This window comes from Alnus glutinosa, chromosome 13 (assembly GCF_958979055.1).
Source record: "Alnus glutinosa chromosome 13, dhAlnGlut1.1, whole genome shotgun sequence".
NCBI lineage: Eukaryota > Viridiplantae > Streptophyta > Magnoliopsida > Fagales > Betulaceae > Alnus > Alnus glutinosa.
This window is the reverse complement of record NC_084898.1, coordinates 18,778,253-18,796,356: the sequence shown is the minus strand read 5'-3', so window position 1 is coordinate 18,796,356 and position 18,104 is coordinate 18,778,253. Positions and strand designations below refer to the sequence as shown.

The 18,104-nt window shown below is 39.5% G+C and overlaps 1 protein-coding gene across 3 annotated transcripts in view; it reads right to left on the bottom strand.

The window, feature by feature from the left end:
• LOC133854106 (LRR receptor-like serine/threonine-protein kinase FEI 1) overlaps positions 1 to 7,008 on the bottom strand; it is a 28,728-nt gene extending 21,720 nt beyond the window's left edge. The window contains exons 1-4 of one of the 3 annotated variants that reach the window (XM_062290144.1): positions 6,833 to 7,008; positions 6,314 to 6,385; positions 5,815 to 6,044; positions 5,210 to 5,345 (exon numbers count right to left, since the gene is read on the bottom strand). In XM_062290144.1, the coding sequence (XP_062146128.1) occupies positions 5,210 to 5,345; positions 5,815 to 5,911 (233 nt within the window). In that variant the 5' untranslated portion in view covers positions 5,912 to 6,044; positions 6,314 to 6,385; positions 6,833 to 7,008. The remainder of the gene's footprint in view (positions 1 to 5,209; positions 5,346 to 5,814; positions 6,045 to 6,313; positions 6,386 to 6,832) is intronic. The other 2 variants (XM_062290143.1, XM_062290145.1) reach the window with 2 other exon arrangements.
• Positions 7,009 to 18,104: the final 11,096 nt, after the last annotated feature.

The following is an 18,104-nucleotide window of genomic DNA, read 5'->3' as shown; positions in this document are numbered from 1 at the left end:
AATGGCAATTGGCGTATGTGTGTGGACAGCCGTGCTATTAACAAAATTACCATCAAGTATCAGTTCCCCATTCCGCACCTTGATGATATGTTGGACATATTGCATGGTGCAACAATTTTTTCCAAATTCGACTTGAGGAGTGGCTACCACCAGATTAGTCTCCGCCCCGACGATGAGTGGAAGACAGCGTTCAAAACAAGAGATGGGCTTTTTAAGTGGCTTGTTATGCCCTTCAGACTCACTAATGCTCCAAGCACCTTCATGCGAGTGATAACTCAAATTCTGCGGCCATTCATTGACAAGTTTGTGGTGGTCTATTTTGATGATATTCTGATTTTTAGCAAGACTTTGGAGGAGCACGTGGAACACTTAACCCAGGTATTGCGTACTCTATGCTTTGAGAGTTTTTTTATTAACCTCAAGAAGTGTTCTTTTGCCCAGTCCAGCGTGTTGTTTTGGGGGTTCATTGTGTCCTCTGAGGGCGTCTCTGCCGACCCTGAGAAGGTGCGAGCAGTTTTGGAGTGGCCAACTCCCAACAACATCCATGAAGTCCAGAGTTTTCATGGTCTTGCATCAGTTTACAGACGATTTATCAAAGTGTTCAGCTTCATTATGGCTCCGATCATAGAGCATACCCAGAAGGGGGCATTTTTGTGGACCACTATTTCTGCCAAGGTTCCAAAAGATCAAATTGTTGCTCACGGAAGCACTAGTTCTTAGAGTGCCCAACTTTGAGCTTCCTTTCGAGGTCGCTTGTGATGCTTCGCATTCCGGCATTGGGGGAGACCTCAGCTAGCAGGGCCATCCCATAGCCTTCTTCAGTGAGAAACTCAATGAGGTGAAAAGTAGGTACTCCACTTATGAACTCAAGTTGTATGCTATGGTGCAATTTGTTAAGCATTGGAGACACTATCTAATTCACACTGAGTTTATCTTGTTTACTGATCACGACTCACTTCGACACATCACTCCCAAAAGAAACTCAACTCCAAACATGCTCGTTGGTTCGATTACCTCCAGTAGTTCACATTCGTGCTCAAACACAAAGCGGGAGTTGAAAATCGTGACGCTGATGCCCTTAGCTGCAAGTCTCTCCTACTTCAGAATTTAACCATGGACGTCCCCTGTTTTGCTAATCTACCTGCCACTTACAGGGTTGACCCGGATTTTGGTCCCGTGTATCTCCAGTTAACGGATGAGTCCCGGCCCACTAACATCGATTTCAGCATACATGATGGCTATCTCTTCAAAGGCACCCGATTATGCCTTCCCCGGTCCTCACTACAAGAATTTGTGATTGCTAAGCTACACTCTAGAGGCCTCGCTAACCATTTTGGCTGGGATAAAACGTTGATTTTGGTGGAAGACCGTTTCTTTTGGCCCTAACTTCGACATGATGTAGTCACAATCCTCAAACACTGTCGGACATGCCAACTCGTCAAGGGAAGCAAGACAAATGCTGGCCTGTACACTCCCCTCCCTATTCCATGTGCCAAAACATTTGATGCTTCGCGGGTTGCAACATTGTTCTTCGCCGAGATCGCGCGGTCGTGATGTACAGTTCGTCAGTTATTTTTGGAAGACATTTTGGGCTAAAATGGGCACTAAACTCAAGTTTTCAAGTGCTTTCCACCCTCAAACCGATGGCCAAACAGAGGTAGTTAATAGAAGCCTGGCCAACTTACTGCAATGCTTAGTCACCAATCATCATACTACATGGGACTTACTTCTGCCTCACGCGGATTTTGCTTACAATAGTTTTGTTAATTGTAGCATAAGGCTCTCCCCATTCGAGATTGTCACAAGTTGGCGCCCTTAGGTTCCTTTGGACCTCACCCCTATGCCTCTACACTCTCCTACTAGTCAAGGGGTTGATGAGTTTTCTCACCACATTCAAAGCATACATGAGGGGGTGCGTCGCAGATTGGTACTTAGTGCTGAGAAATATAAAAAACACGCCGACCTTCATCGTCGTCCAGTTTCTTTTGAGGTTGGTGACTTTGTGCTAGTTCGGTTACGCCCCGAACGTTTTCCCCGAGGTACTTTCCATAAGCTCCACCATCGCCAAGCTGGGCCCTTCAAGATTCTCAAGTGGTTGGGTGCCAATGCTTACCATTTGGCCCTTCCTGACGACCTGTCAATTAGCCCCATTTTCAATGTGGAAGATCTTACAGCTTATCCGGGCAGCCCTAATGCAACCACTCCTGCTGCTGTTGCAACTCTTCCTTCTGCCATTCTTCCTCCACATGCTCAACCACGTGATCAAATTGATGCTATTCTTCATGATCAGTTGGTGTCCACACGACAAGGTGGCTATCAGAAGTTCCTTGTTCGTTGGAAGAATCGTCCACTGTCGGATGCTAGCTGGCTTAAAACTGAAGAGGCTTAACATCTTGACCCCGATCTCTATGAGGAATATTTGGTTCGTCGAGTTCTTTTTCAGGAGGGGGGAATTGAAGGTCGACCACGGGATAGCATGGTGGTTATTAGTATTTTTAGGATTACTTGGTTTGCAAAGTAATTTTCCTACTTTTAATAAGGCATAATAGGGTTAGTTATATGTTGTTTTCAATAATGGGCTTGGCCCCGAGAGATCATATAGGGTTAAGGGTTTGTTAGTCTTTTTTGTAAACACTATTTAAGTGCATTGTTGTTAAGGGATTTGAGGTATTGAATAATTATTAAGAATTTCCAGCAGCCGTCTTTGTTGAGATGAGACTTCTCAAAGCAATGGTGAGACGCCATTGTTGATTCACAGTGTGTCAGTGTGTCAGTGTGTTCTTGTGACAATTAGTAGGTGTAGTGCAAAAACTCTGTTAGTTTGTGTTGTTAGTCATATAGCTGCTGCATCAGCCATCCAATGGAAAAGGGTATTGGAGAAAAAGATCTTTAATTCCGCCACCGTCCTCTCTCTATCTTCAAAGTTTCGGTCATTTATTTCTCTTCAAATACACGAGCGGAATCATCTTCCAAACAGCTTCACTTTAAGGGCTACCAAACTTCCCTCTTTAACAAGAAAAGAGATCTCTCACTCGACGAGGCATGGCCCATGCTAAACCGAACAAGCTGAAAATAGAGTTCCATAAGGCACTAGCTGTCTCACAATAGAGTAAAAGGTGGCCAACAGCTTCCCCATTCTTCTTACACAAGCAGCACCAATCTACCACAATGAAATGTCACTTCCTTAAGTTATCCAAAGTGAGGATCTTACCTAAAGAGGTCAACCAAGCAAAGAAAACCACTTTCAAAAAATCCTTACTCTGCCAAATACGCCCCTAAGAGAAAGGAGTGCTGTCATGGGGGATTAAGACATTTTAGAACGTTCTTAACTCAAACTGCTTTCTCTTGGAGGGTATCCAAAAAAGCTTTTTTACACCATCCTATCTCAATCCAATGGAATTCAACTGATCGAATAGCGAAGTAAAGAATTCAAACTCCCAACCATGTGCCACTCTAACAAAGTTAACATTCCACGAAGGAGAGCCATTAGAGAAGTGAAGATGATTAGTCACGGATGCATCCCTAAGGTAGACAATGCTAAACAACTCCGTATACGCTCCCTTAAGGGTCTGCTCCCCACACCATACGTCATGCCATAAACTAATTTTGGAGTCGTCCCCCACCATAAATCTAGTAAAACTAGAAAACTCCTCAATCCCTCCTAATGAATTTCCAGAAACCCACCCCATACCGCCCATTGACTTTGTTAAAGCACCACCCACCCCACTGACTACCATATTTAAGGTCCGCTATCAATCTCCACAGGGCCTCTCTCTCACAAGCATTACACAATAACCACTTCCCAAAAGAAGGCAGAAACAAGCTTCTTCATCTATTGGAAGAATGAAGTATCCTATGCCTGATCCTCCATTAAAAAGGAAAAAAAAAGAAAAGAAACTGAGTTTAAACTCTTTAAGATAATGAATCCAATATTGGATTCCTTTATTGACATCCAAGGTTTGAAATAATTAAATACACCATCCTTGGATAACTTACCATGAGAGAAATACATTTGGATGACATCCAAGTCCTGACATAGAAAAGACCAACTTTGGATGATCTAGTCAATCTCAAAATAGTGTTCAAAGAAAGATGATATTTAACTAAACTTGTGGACAAATAGGCTCCCTCTCTTTGCCCATGATAAGAAAGAGAATATAAGATTGTGATAGAAGAACAGTTTACTTGAAGAAAAAAAACATTAGAACTACAAACACCACCTCCACCGCTCATTAACTGCTTCCTATTTAGCGGACACATAAACAGCATAATAACATATCTTTTTCCTGGAAAGGACACCATGAACCTCAGGATCCAGAGAACCATGCCATCAACCTTTCCCTTGACCAATCACTCAACAACTCGTGTTTACTCATAAACCCCATACCACCTTAATTTAAGCCACAGGCATCATGAATCCTAAACATGAAACTTATCTACTCAACTCTACAGCATACACGCTTTTGGAACATAAGAAAATTAAACATTACTTCAGATCATGCAGTTGTAGACCCCAAGGCAGTTCAAATTCCACAAACTATCCTGTGATAGAATAATACTTGTCTAGGAGAATTTTCTTTCATAATCCAGTATGACCATTTAAATTGTGGATGATAGTAAAAGCCATATGTTTAAATTTGGTCAGTATATTTGAAGTTCTTTGGAGTCTCTAATTCAAATTTGATGGGATGAAATTTAGATATCCAATTTTCAAAACAACTTACGTGCAGCCCAATACAGGCAGTCAGATACATGTCATAAAGAACAAAGGTCCAATCAGGGCATTATATGGCAATTTGGTAGTTTAATACCAATGAAATTAAGAATCACACTTACATACAGATTTGAGAAAAGGGTTATTAAATGATGTTCTAACTCATTTTATTAAGAGAAGATGCCTACTTTGCATTTAAAACTTTTGGCATAATTCTAAGAAAGAATCTCATGATCGTCAAGGGCAAAATCTAAAGAGGTTCTGTTTTGAATTTATTAGGCATGCACCTCAAAGTAATTGCTTTGTACCCAAAAGACAAAGAAATATGTTAAGCAAAAGCACAGATACTTTGGGCTAAGTATAACTAAGTAACTTCAGAAGTATACAATTCTTATCAAAAAAAAAAAAAAACTTCAGAAGTATACAATCACGAATTATGCGTTAAAAATAAAAACAATATAGAAGGCATATTTAGAGGTTATTCTGAGAACTCACAGGTATATTACTCTCTTGGTTTTTGAATCACATGTCACTCCCTTCCAAAAACATGGGTCAGGATCTTCTGGTCTCCATTGACCAAGGAATCCATCTGAACTAACAACTGCTGTTCTGAAACTTAGAAGTGCCTCACCTACAAATCAAAGAGAGGACTTGACACATTACAAATTAGAGAGAGAAAAGAGCATATCCATCTTTTGCTTGAAACATAGACTTAGCAAACAAGGTGGGGTGCTCGACCTAGTTAAGTGAATACAACTGTTCAATCTTTATTGTTGTCTAGGTACATCACATATCTATACAAATGTATGTCTGGTGTTGTCAAAAACAACTACCGTAGATGAGCTGTAATTCTAAGAACTCCTATGTGAAACTAGTTGAATGGTTTACTTACAACCAAACTCAACCAGCACCACATACAAGAAAAAGTAGCAACTTAAGAGAACAATTTCCAGTACAGGTACCAAGTTTTGGTTCAATGTCTATAAAGATGATAATAAATAAATCATCAGCACTTTACTAATTTGAGATATCAAGATTAATTGGGAAGTTGAAAAAAAAAAAATCAACAAAAAAGAACTACAAATACACAAACACCATACCATCAGGACTGATAGCTCTACTTTTGCTCATTAGGATATAAATCGGTAGAATGCAAAGAAGCCACAACCGTTGCCATTCCATCAGACAGATGCCCATAGTGGCACTGACCGGGCATAATACGGCTACTACAAATCATCTGACACACAAAACTCTAAAATGCCTCCCGTGACCATATAGTTATCTGGGTGATGAAAACATCTAGAGGCTGCAAAAGAAATAAAATAATTACCTGCACGAAAAAAGAAATCTAAGTTTAGCTACAATAGCAACAAGGAAACCCATCACGAGAAGATAACTAGAAAATCCTCGACTAAACAATATTTTCAATCTTGATGCAGTTGATAGAAGTATCCCATGCCTGATCCTCCATTATTTTTTTTAAAAAAAAAAAAAAAAAAAAAGGGGGGGACACCGAATACTTGTTCAGAATGATAAAGGCACCATAAAAGCCAGCAATACAATCAGACACCAAAATTAGAGCACTCAAAAGACACTCACTTATTCTGGTTGAATTAGTTACAAACAAAAAGCTCCCAATAGATGCAATGAACAAGAGGAAACAAAACCCACCTACAGCCAGAATAGAGCATTGTAAACAACAGTAAGACTTCCAAAAAACTTACAATTTGAGGAAATTACAACCTCATCAGAAATTAAAGCATCTAATAACTACATGAAATAGAACTAATAACAGCAGTTTCAGGCTTTCAGCTTCAATTATGAATTGAACCATAAACATGACTCTACAGTACAAGTTGGGAGCCAAAATCACTTATTCGGCCCAAATTGCCCTCGCAAATTTCACTTAATCACGCAAAAGCGCATAGCTTAAACTTGTATTAGCAAAAAGGAAAATTCAGCACCCAGTAAGCAAAAACCAAATCAAAACACCGACAACAAACCCAGCTTCAAAAATTCACAAATATAAACCACAGAGAGAGAGAGTTGTTATGAAGAGTGTAAATTTGGTGAAATCGAGCCAAAATGTAAAGAGAAAATTGAAGGATCAAAACGCACCGTGGAATCGATCTGAGTTGGAGAGCGAGAAATGCAGGTTTTGGGTGTCAAAAAAGAGATAACAACAAAAACTTCCCCTCCTTCCTTGGTGTTAAGTATCTGAGATTTGTGTGAATTCTGTGAGAGAGAGAGAGAGAGAGAGAGAGAGAGAGTGACTGTGAGTGTCTCTGGGTATGTGGAATAGATGCTTGGGAATAAAAGAGTGGGGGCATCAGCACAGCCAATGAGAACAGAATGCTTTCGCACGTGCGAATGCGGTCCCTTGCGTACGTGCGACCGACGCTCCCTTCTTTCTAGAACTAGGACCGTGCCAGGCTGCCAGCTTTGCAGCACCGCCTCTACTATAGCAGTCTTCTGTTCCTTACTTGCTTGGTTAGGTGGATGGGGCTCATTTTCTCTACAATGGCCTTGTTTGACAATATAAGGGGAATATTTTTTTAGTTGCGATAAAAAGTGATCGGTGTAATATAAAGTAAAAAAATTGATATGAAAAAGTTAAAAAAAAATTGTATTGTAGTAGGTTTTTTTATTTAAATAGTAATAAAAAATTGTTGATGTGATATAAAAAGTGAAAAAGTTATAATGTTTTAAAGTTGAAACTTTTATTTTGGAGAAGTGACAAAAAAGAAAAAGAGAAGGAGAGGGGAGGGGGTTGCCAAAAAGTTAGAATTAAGGGTATACAACCGGTTGCGGTAGTTCATAACCGCAACCGAGGTCCCCGATTATTTCTATTTCAATAACCGTAACCGTAATTGGCCTACTGATTGCGGTTTTTATCAACCGCCGGTTATGTGGTTTTTTTACCCGGTTATTAACCAGATAACCGGTTTTATTTATTTTTTAACAATAACAAACGGTATTACGTTTAATTTTTATAAATTATTGGTCCTCTCGTTACTGGCCGGTGCAATTGCGTCCAGCAATTAAGTTGTAGGACTTTTCGCAAGCGATGAAATGGAAAGTTTTGGAGAAAGAGAAGAAGGAATATGAAAAATGAAAGGCATCCTACTTGATGACTTTGAATTGGATGGGACATGGCAGATTTTTTCAGTGAGTATTCTCTTTTCCAATGTCATTGGTACATTGGCTTTGCCTGTTGTTCCTGTTCTTGCGGTAGCATTTTTCCATGACAAGTTAGACGGGGCAAAGGTGATTGCCCTGCTAGCAATCTAGGGCTTTCTTTCATTCATCTATCAACATTATCTTGATGACTCTAAATCCAAGGTAAACAAAACGAGTAGCTCTGTTATAGAGATTTGTTGAAGGCAAAGGATATTCAAAAATTCCTTCTTTGCTAATGACAGGTTTTATTTATTTTTTCCAAACTCAATGCATGTATACACTAATTATGATTTTATATAATAATAAAAACCGATTGCGGCTACCCGGTTAATAACCGGTTTTTTAGAATGTAATAACCGGTAACCACAACCGAGTATCCGGTTACTCGGTTTTCCGGTTTCCAGGTTTTTCCGGTTAGAGGTTACCAGTTATTTTCGGTTAATGACCACCCCGCTTGTACACCCCTAGTTAGAATGCTTATTTTACCCTTTTAAACCTTTTGTTTTATATATATAACATTCATTCACTAAGGAGTAGGGTTACAATAAAAGATTAAGAATGGTAGACTCCCCAACAATAAACACAAACTGAAATTACATATTAAAAAAATAATAATAAGAAGAACACAAAAACACCAGTCAGGAAATGGGTATGTTTTTTTACTCAAAATGAGTCAAAAATTTATCGGTCCTCTTTACCTTGGACAAAGCTAAAGATTGGGCTGCAAAAAATAGATAAAGCACCAAAACAGTGAAGAGCAGGGGCATGACCCTCAAAACAGCAAAACCGGTGAATGGCAAGGCGGCAATGAGAGCCTGTAAGCGAAACCCAATCACCGATAGTTAATGCCGGGAAACGGGAACCACCACAGAAGACCGGTGAGAACAGTGGAAGACGACGAAATGCGGCCCACTTGACAGCGTGTGGGGAACACTCACCCGCAAGTAAGATCTACTCGCAGGCCTGTGCTGTCCAGATGACAACACAGATGACGTCGGATGGAAGCGGAGAAATCCAGGAACACGGTGGAGGGGTGCATCTAAGAATGAAGCATCCTGAAGTTGACAAATCTGGTTTTTTCAAAACCATATCAAAAAACTTCAAGAGGGGGATTGCTAGCTTGGAGATGCATGGAGAAGGTGGAAAACAAACAATCAGAGGTGGATAAGAAGCCAACAGTTCTGCTGGAGAGAGTCTCCAACAAGATGGGTAAGACCTCCAAAAAGGTAGATTTAGCCTAATAAAAGGAGAGGAAGGTAGGAGGGAAGAGGAAGGGGGGAGTAGAGAGCAAGAGGTAGGAGGAGGAATGTCCTTGGCACCCAAGGGCTGAGGTGGGGTTGTCTTCAGGAGAGCAGAGCAAGAAGAGAGCTTTCTCTTCACCTCACCCTTTCAAACCTCACTTATATTGTATTAGCACATAAAAATTGGGTTTAAATACATTTGATCCCCCTTGTGGTTTAAATATTTTTATTTTTTTGCCATGTGCTTCATTTTATATTACAAATGATACATCGTTTATGGCTAAAGAATGAGATGATACATACATCCAACTTTCGCCGAAAAATTAACCAAAGTTCACGTCACCAACCTTAAAAAATGGTCAAGTGTCCTTATGCCTAATTAAAAATTGGAAAAAAAAAAAACTATTAAAAACATTAAAAAAAATACTTTTTGAAAAAATAATAATAATAAATAAATAGAAGCCACCCCATGACCGGTATGGGGGTGGTTGAACCACCCCCATGGCTTTTGAGAATGGTTCAGCCACCCCAACAAGGCAAAAAAAAAAAAAAAAAAATGGACTTAAGGTTTGGCCCTTGGGGGTGGCTCAGCTATCCCCATTTTGCTCAAAGGGGTGGCTCGAGCCACCCCCTAATTTTTTTTTCCCAATAACTATGTTTTTAATATTTTAATATTTTTAGTTTTTTAATTGTTTTATTTTAAATTTTATTTTTAATGTGACATAAGACAAGTGTAAGTTTTTTAAGGATGATCATGTGGACTTCCGTCCATGTTTTTATGGAAGTTTGATGGAAGTACCATCTCCATTTTTTTGCCTTAAACGAGGTACCATTTGTGATACAAAATAAAGTATAGAGAGCAAAAAATAAAGTATTTAAACCACAAGAGGCAAAAAAGTATTTAACCCTTATATTTTTAGATTGAAAAACAAGCAAAATCATTGGCTAAATAATAGAGTTGATATTGGTTATTACTTTGTCTCTTATTTTTTTTCCTCTATTATTTAATATTCCTCCCATGTGTTTGATGAGAAACTGAGTAATGTGTTTAACCCTATTTTCACTAATTTTGATAATTATTCCCTTTGTGACATCAGCCAACCAACTCAATCATGTGGGTCATGCCCACAAGGATAATTTGAATTTAGCCAACCACATGCCTAGGATACTGCCACAAGTCAGCACCATTTGAATTCACTCAACCACAATGCATCTCATCATAAACTTTCAGACAAGGGAAGGGCAGGGCAGTGCCACCACGTGGCCACTGCTTGCAATAACCAAGGGATCAACCAACAACAAATGAACCAAAGGGCCTGGGCCAAGCCACAGCCCACCCAGCATCCATGCCCATAAGGTCAAGCACTTTGATAATGCTTGGGCCAACACCAACTGAATCTGTCAAACCTTTCAGCAACACCAATTCGGCCCAAGGCATGTCTCCCTAATGCCTTGGCATGGTGGCAAGCAAGAGTGTAAGGCATCTGTCACGCCCCCGTTTTGGGAAATAAGGGAAACGCAAACTAAGTGAGTTTATGTAAAAATAAAGACGGAGAGTTTCAATACACGAGTAATAGTACTAATTATACTAATAGCAGTATCAAAATTGTTACACTGGGGTTCAAAGTTATTTACAACTCAAAAGTAAAGTGGTAATACAAAAGCTAGCAAACAACATTGCTAGATAAACACCTAAGTTAAAGGACAGTAATGTGTACAGTTTCCATAACAAAATAAAACTATACTATTGTGATCTTCTAGCTCTACAGTCCATGTCCACGAAGGAGTCCCAGGTGCTAACTGCTACTATTTACAGATATCTACATCTCTTGCTAATCCACTGAACAGTGGGTCCAGGTTTCCTACTGATAGGGCCAAATCTGAGGATCGCTAACGACAAGGAGTCCCACTGGAACTCCCCCTCTCGTTACAATAATGTATACCTTCATCTGAAAAATGTTATGAGGAAAATGGGTGAGTTCGACAACTCAGTAAAGAAATATCAACACCAGGGAAATAAAACATGCTATAGATTCTTTAGTCATGCATAATGATAGTTTATACAAAATAACAAAATGAACAATTAAAACTGACTTTATAAGTATAATTAACAAAACTTAAAATAAATGAACAAGAAACATGAATAATAGTATAAGAAATTTATAGATAATCAAGTAAATTCTTTTCGTTTATCTTCTGATAAAACTGTAACTGTGGTTTAATCCTTTATAGACTCTACACCGCCATTTCCCGTGAGCGGCGCAGTTGGCTTTATCCAAAGGATCTATAGACTCAGCCTGTCGTCACAGAGAAGAGTCGCCGGGTTGGGATCTTCCCTAGGTGAAGGCCAACCTCGGCCGGTAGCACACACCGAATTTTGGTATGCTTGCCATGCTACCCTATATGGTACCGATCTTAACTGTAGTAGTGCCTCAGGATTAAACAATTACTGCACATGAACGTTTTCTGTAATACTGTAGGCTCTGCTATAACAGTATACTTTACTTTAAAACTGTAAAAGCCGCTTTTATAACTATAGTCATGTGCAGACTTTAAACTTTAGATCCTCTTTTCATTCAAAACTATGTAAATCATAAACTTTAGAATACTCTATAATCAAATCTTTGAAATGCTCTTATTCATGACTGTAAACATGCATAATCCATAACTATTAAAATGCTCTTAATCATAACTGTAAATTTATGCACAAAATTGCATGAATAATAACACATAAGTAAATAAAGCTTAACATTGATATAATTAAATTCACATGAGGAAATGTCTCGTAAAATTCCCCAACACTTTTCTCAAAAGATTTGTAATAAAATCTTGTTTGGGGTTTTTCGGTGTTGTGTCCCCTTACCTGGATTAGCCCTTAACGTTAGGGTTGAGCTTTTACCTAAATAAAACACAAGGATGAATTTAGCGAAGCGTTCTGAAATTTCAATTTTAAGACTTAAATAAAATTTTCCTCTATATAACACCTAAAAATCTTGTCTTCAAGACTGATTAATCCCAGAAAAATTATATATATATAAAGCTTGGGACAATTGAGAAATTTGGTTAATGGTCCCTAACATCGAGACTTACGGTCCTCCTATAAACATGGAAAGAATTGCATGAACTAATTGGCCTAACAAATATCTCTACAATTAGTCACTCAAGAATACACATGCAGAGAATAGGAGAAAAAAAAAATATCAATTCATCCGTCCAAAAACGCCCAAAATCTCTTAAATCTCTTAAATTAATCAACAAACCACCTCCTAGAAATCTTATACCCATAATCACAAAATATTCTCAAAAATCAAGCTTTCACTGAAAACAGGGGAACTAAGATCAAGCTCCCAAAATTCCACCTAAATCAGAACCAAACTAAAAAAATCAGGGAAGAGTTTTCATAGGTGTAAACCCATCTGAACAAAATACAAATCTGCCCAAAAACCCATTCGGTCTACCCTCAATTCCTGCTCTAAATCCTTCTCAAAAATCAACTAAATATGAAAAAAGGACTAAGATTTTCACCTACCCATAAAGAAAATGAGTGTTCTATAGTATGGGTATGAAAAAAAATCGCCGAAAAAGACCATTTACGGCGTTGCCGGCGCTAGCCGTGACCCACCGACGTTGGCAACCATCCGAGCAGCGGCAGATCCGCCGGAAATCTCTCCTCCCTTCCCCCTTCTCTCTTCCTTCTTCTCTCTTACGTTTTCTCATCTCCCTCTTCTCTAACTCTCGTCTCCCTCTCTGATTGGGTATAAGGAAAAGAAAGAAGTAGAAAACGAACAGAGAAGGAAGAAGAAAAGAAAAGGGAAGGAAGAGGAAAGAAAGTACAAAAGAAAAAGGAGTCTGGTACTTGGTGTTCCGTGTGATAGATGGAAGGAGTAGAAGAAAATTAAATAAACTTATTTAAAGCTAAAGAAACAATAAAATTAATGTACCATGAATAATAATGAAAGAACTCAGAATACATGTCCAATGGCTTGCAAGTTTCGAGTGTGAAGAGGAACGTAAATTATCTTCTGATAGCAAATTAGAAAGGTGAAGAATAAAAGATAACCACCGTATATTTAAAATCAGATTAAAGATGGATGTGACTTGAAAAAGAAGCTAAGTGTAATTTCCAAGTGTCATGAAAAAAACCACGCCTCCTTTCCTTACTAGAGAAGACTCCCTAAATACTTGTGTGCCACGTGATTCTAGAATGTCCAGAGAAAAAGAAAAACCTGAAGCTACCAACTTGCCACACGTCCCACTTTTTTGCCAGATTTTTTTTTTTTTTTTTTTTTATCCCAAAAAAAATTAATCTCTTTTAATTTCACCTTCTAAATAAATTATAAAATAGTTATAATATTTTAATTATGCGGTATTTTTTATTTTTATTATTATTATTATTATTCTTTTTCAATAATTTTCTGAGGTGTTATAGCATCCCCCCTGCTGCCACCATTACAACCATGTCATGATTGTAACAAACCACCCACACCACTAGAAATCAACGACCTTGTCGAGTTGGTAGCCAAATAATCTTGTACTTCATCTTCAAACTGTCACAAGGTGGTATCCCTTTCCCGTGTAGCCTCTGCAGTAGGGTGACCTTTCCATTGAACAGGAAAATAATTCATTAAGTTCTTTTTGTGTTAGCCTTCCCTTATGTGATCCAAAATCTTCTCAACCTTTTGCTCAAACTCCTTTTAAGCATTATGTGGTGCCCTCTCTGGTTTATTTTGGGCATGCTGCTCAACATCTTCATGGTGGGGTTTAAGGAGACTCACATGAAAGGTGGGATGCACCTTGAATCTCTCAGGCAACTTCAACCGATAATCCATCTTGCCTACTTTTTTCACTACCTCATAGGGCCCATCATACTTTGGAATCAACCCCTTGTGGATCACACCTCTGTGAATTTCCTTAGAACTTTGATTGGAGACTTTAGCATCACCTTGTCACCCACTGAGAATTCTAAGGACCGCCTTTTTTCATTAGCAAAATTCTTCATATGACGTTGCGCCTTGGCCAAACTATCATTGGCTTGTTGCAGCAGCTCCTGCCTTTCTCTTGCAAAACGATAGGCAACAAGGCATTTGCCCCCAGTCTTTTGTGCAACAATCTCATGAGAGGCTAATGGTTGTTGAGCAAATACCAGCTCTGAAAGACACATGCCAATTGCAGAGAACTTGTACATATTGTATGCAAATTGGGCAACATCCAACAGCTCTAGCCAATTCTTCTGGCTAGTGGAGACATAATGCCTCAAATAATCTTCCAACAATGCATTCATCCTCTCAGTTTGCCCATCTGTTTGAGAAGATAGCCTGTGGAGAACTTCAAATCAGATCCCATCATATTGAACAAGGTTGGCCAGAATCGTCCAGTGAACCTAGGATCACGATCACTCACAATGTCTTCAAGTAGGCCAAAAATCTTCACTACATTTGCAAAGAACATCCTGGCAGCAAGGTCTGCTGAGCAGGCGTTTGGCACAATAATGAACACAACATACTTGGAGAATCTGCCCACAACCACCATTATAATTTCCATCCCTTCCACTTTAGGGAATCCCTCAAGAAAATCCATAAAAATCAAAGCCCATGGTTTGTATGGTACAAGAAGAGGCTGCAGTAATCCTGCCTCCCTCCTTTGTTCCACCTTATCTTGCTGGCCCACCAAGCAAGTCTTCACATACGGCTCCACATCATCTCTCATATGGGGCCAGTAATAGGATCGGGACATGAGAGCAAACATCCTTTTTCTACCAGAATGTCCAGCCTACTGAGAATCGTGGGACTCTCTCAATAGCTCCCGTTGAATAATACCAGCAGGAACATACAATCGACGACCCTTGGCATACAGCAAGTCATCCTCCAACCAGTATCGACGCACAACACCTTCCTTCACAAGGTCTGTCAACTTCAATTAGGCAGTATCATTTTTGGACAACTCTTAAATTCTATCCATAAAGTCCGTTTCCACCCGAGACAGCTCAACCAATACCACATCAACCTGCTTGCGACTAAGTGCATCAGCCACCTAATTATGTCTTCCCGGTTTGTGCTCCCACACAAAATCATACTTCTGCAGGAACTCTTGCCATCAAGCCTGCTTTGGAGACAACTTCTTATGAGAATGGAAAGGTGTTGGCAGTATTGTCGGTACGGACTATAAACTTCGTCCATAGCAAGTATACCCTCCAAACTAGTAGACAATGAATTACTACTAACATTTCTTTCTCATAAGCAGAATACCTCTGTTCTGCTTCCTTGAGCTTCTTGCTCTCATAGGCAACATGATGGCCCTCTTGCACTAAGACTCCGCCAATGGCTTTGTCTGAGGCATCCGTATGCACTTCAAATGGCAGCTTAAAATTGGGCAGGTGCAGGACTGGTTCACTTGCAACAGCCAACTTAAGCTTCTTAAATGTAACTTGGCATTGTTCTGTCCAATGACACTTCACTTCCTTCTTCAACAGATCAGTAAGAGGGGCAGTCTTCTTGGAATAAGTAGCTACGAACTTCCGATAATAATTGGCCAGGCCAAGGAAAGACCACAACTCCGACATTGACTTTGGTGCAGGCCAGTCATGGATTGCCTTCACTTTGCCTTCATCCATCAAAATCTTCCCCAAGCTGATGCTGTGACCAAGGAGAAAATATCTTGACGAGCAAAGTCGCACTTCTCCTAATTCACAAACAATGAGTTTTCCCTCAAGCGGGATAATACCAATTTCAAATGATACAAGTAGTCATCAAACTACTAATTGTAAACAACAATATCATCAAGGTATATAACTAAGAATTTGTCTATATAATCATGAAATACATCATTCATTAAATTGCAAAAAACAGCAAGGGCATTGGTGAGTCCAAAAAGCATCACCATAAACTCAAAGGAACCATACCGTGTTACGCGAGTTGTCTTTGGCTCATCCTTTTCAACAATGCGCACTTGCCAATAGCCCGATCGAAGGTCTAATTTGGAGATGTAAGTAGCTTTGCTTAGTTGATCAAACATGTCTTTAATTAGGGGCACAAGGTATTTGTTCTTCATCGTGACCTTGTTCAAGGCCCTTTAATCCACACACATTCGCAGATAACCATCTTTCTTCTTCTGGAACAGCACCAAGGCACTATTGGGCACTTTGGAGGGCAAAATGAAGCTTGCCTCCAGTAACTCAGTGAGCTGTTTTTGCAACTCCACCAACTCTTTTAGCAACATCTAGTATGGAACTCGGGCAGGAGGTGTAGAGCCAGGCAATAACTCTATCTTATGATCAACATCATGCCTGGGAGGAAGAGTTTTCGACAGCTCAAAGGGCATGACATCTTCAAATTCTTCCAACAACTCCACCACCTTCCTTGGGACATCAACAATATCTTTCTCCTTGACTTCTCTCAAGGCAACCAAGTATGTGACATTCCCCATTTTCAAACCATCTTTTAGTTGCATGGCTGAGAGGACACCATTCTTCTTGCTACTATCTCTAGTGGGCAATTCTTTCTTAATTGATCTCACAAAACAAGGTTGCTTCTCATCCAGAATTAACAAACCGCCAAGGAAAGGCATAGTTATTGCCTTGGCCAATACAAAAAAAGATATTGCCAAGTATGACATCAAAATCATCTAGAGTGACTACCAGAAATGTTATCTTGCCAAACCAGTTTCCAACTTTCAAGGAGACAGCATGAGCAATACCAATCATAGGTTGTGATTATGAATTTATTGCCTTCAAGCGATTCGGGTAGTTGCTCACTTTCAACCCCAACACACCCACCACATGTGCAGCCACAAAATTGTGTGTAGCACCAATATCCAGCATGGTAGAAGAGCTCTTGGAGTTGGCTTCTATGGGAACATACATTAGCTCACAAGATGCTTCAGCTTTGAGGGCATTTAACCATGTTAGTTTTTTAATTGGCTACATTCTGGATAAAACAAAAACACTTTATGTAATGGTTGCGTTTTAACAGGATGGTCGGTTTTCAATTCAGAATTTTCATGTATTCAGACAATGATTAAATCAAAGACAATAACTGATCACAAGCTTTTAAAGATGTCTATGAAGAGTCCTTGCAAAATCTAAGACAAAAATAGCCAGATCCTGTGCAACCGTCCAGACGTCAGAGCAACACCATCTGGACGCTAGGTCAATCAGTATTCAACAAGGAGTTGAATTTCAGAAGTCGACATTGTTTGGGAAGTCTCTGCAAGCCATCTGGACAACATGGCAACACGTCTGAATGATGTCCAGTATTTCAGAATATTCTAGAGTTTCGTTCGAACGCAGAAAGGATTTTAGAGAAAGCGTCGGTTAAGCCGTCCGGACGAAAACCTGATAAAGATAGAATTGCGTTGTTTCTGAAAGAATATCGCAGAAAACCATCCGGACGAGGCTAACTTCAATTCCGACGCTCACCAGCCAGAGCCTGAATCTCAGCAGTTTTAGGTTTCTTGTAAGCCTATAAATATAGGGCCTTAGGCTTATGTTTTGTACAGAATTCGACAGTGAATTCCATAGTGCTTAGAGAGGGTGTTTAGGGAGAATTGAAGATCCGCTAGCTCTCAAGCCGTTGCCGGTGTGTGCTCAATAGTTCGTGTGAAGTCTATCTTAGGGGTCGGCCCTAAGGTAAATGAATCCATCAAAAACCCCTTTCAGGTGGAAGATCTGGTTAGGAAGAGTTCACGATGGGTTTCGTGTCAGAGTTAAAGGTATGACTACTGCATAGGGTTATGTGAGTACGAGTGTCTTGTAACTAGCTTTGTTTTTGGATAGTAGATTTCTTGGGTTTGGCTGCCCTGGAGTGGTTTTTCTCTTCACTGAGTTTCCACTTCATAACAAATATCTTGTCTTATTTAAATCCCGTATTTAAGATATTTGTTTGCACACAAACACACACACTTGGTTTAAATTAGAAGTCAATAATTATTTTCAAATCGAATTTGGAAGGGGTTCATTCTAACCTGAGTGTCAC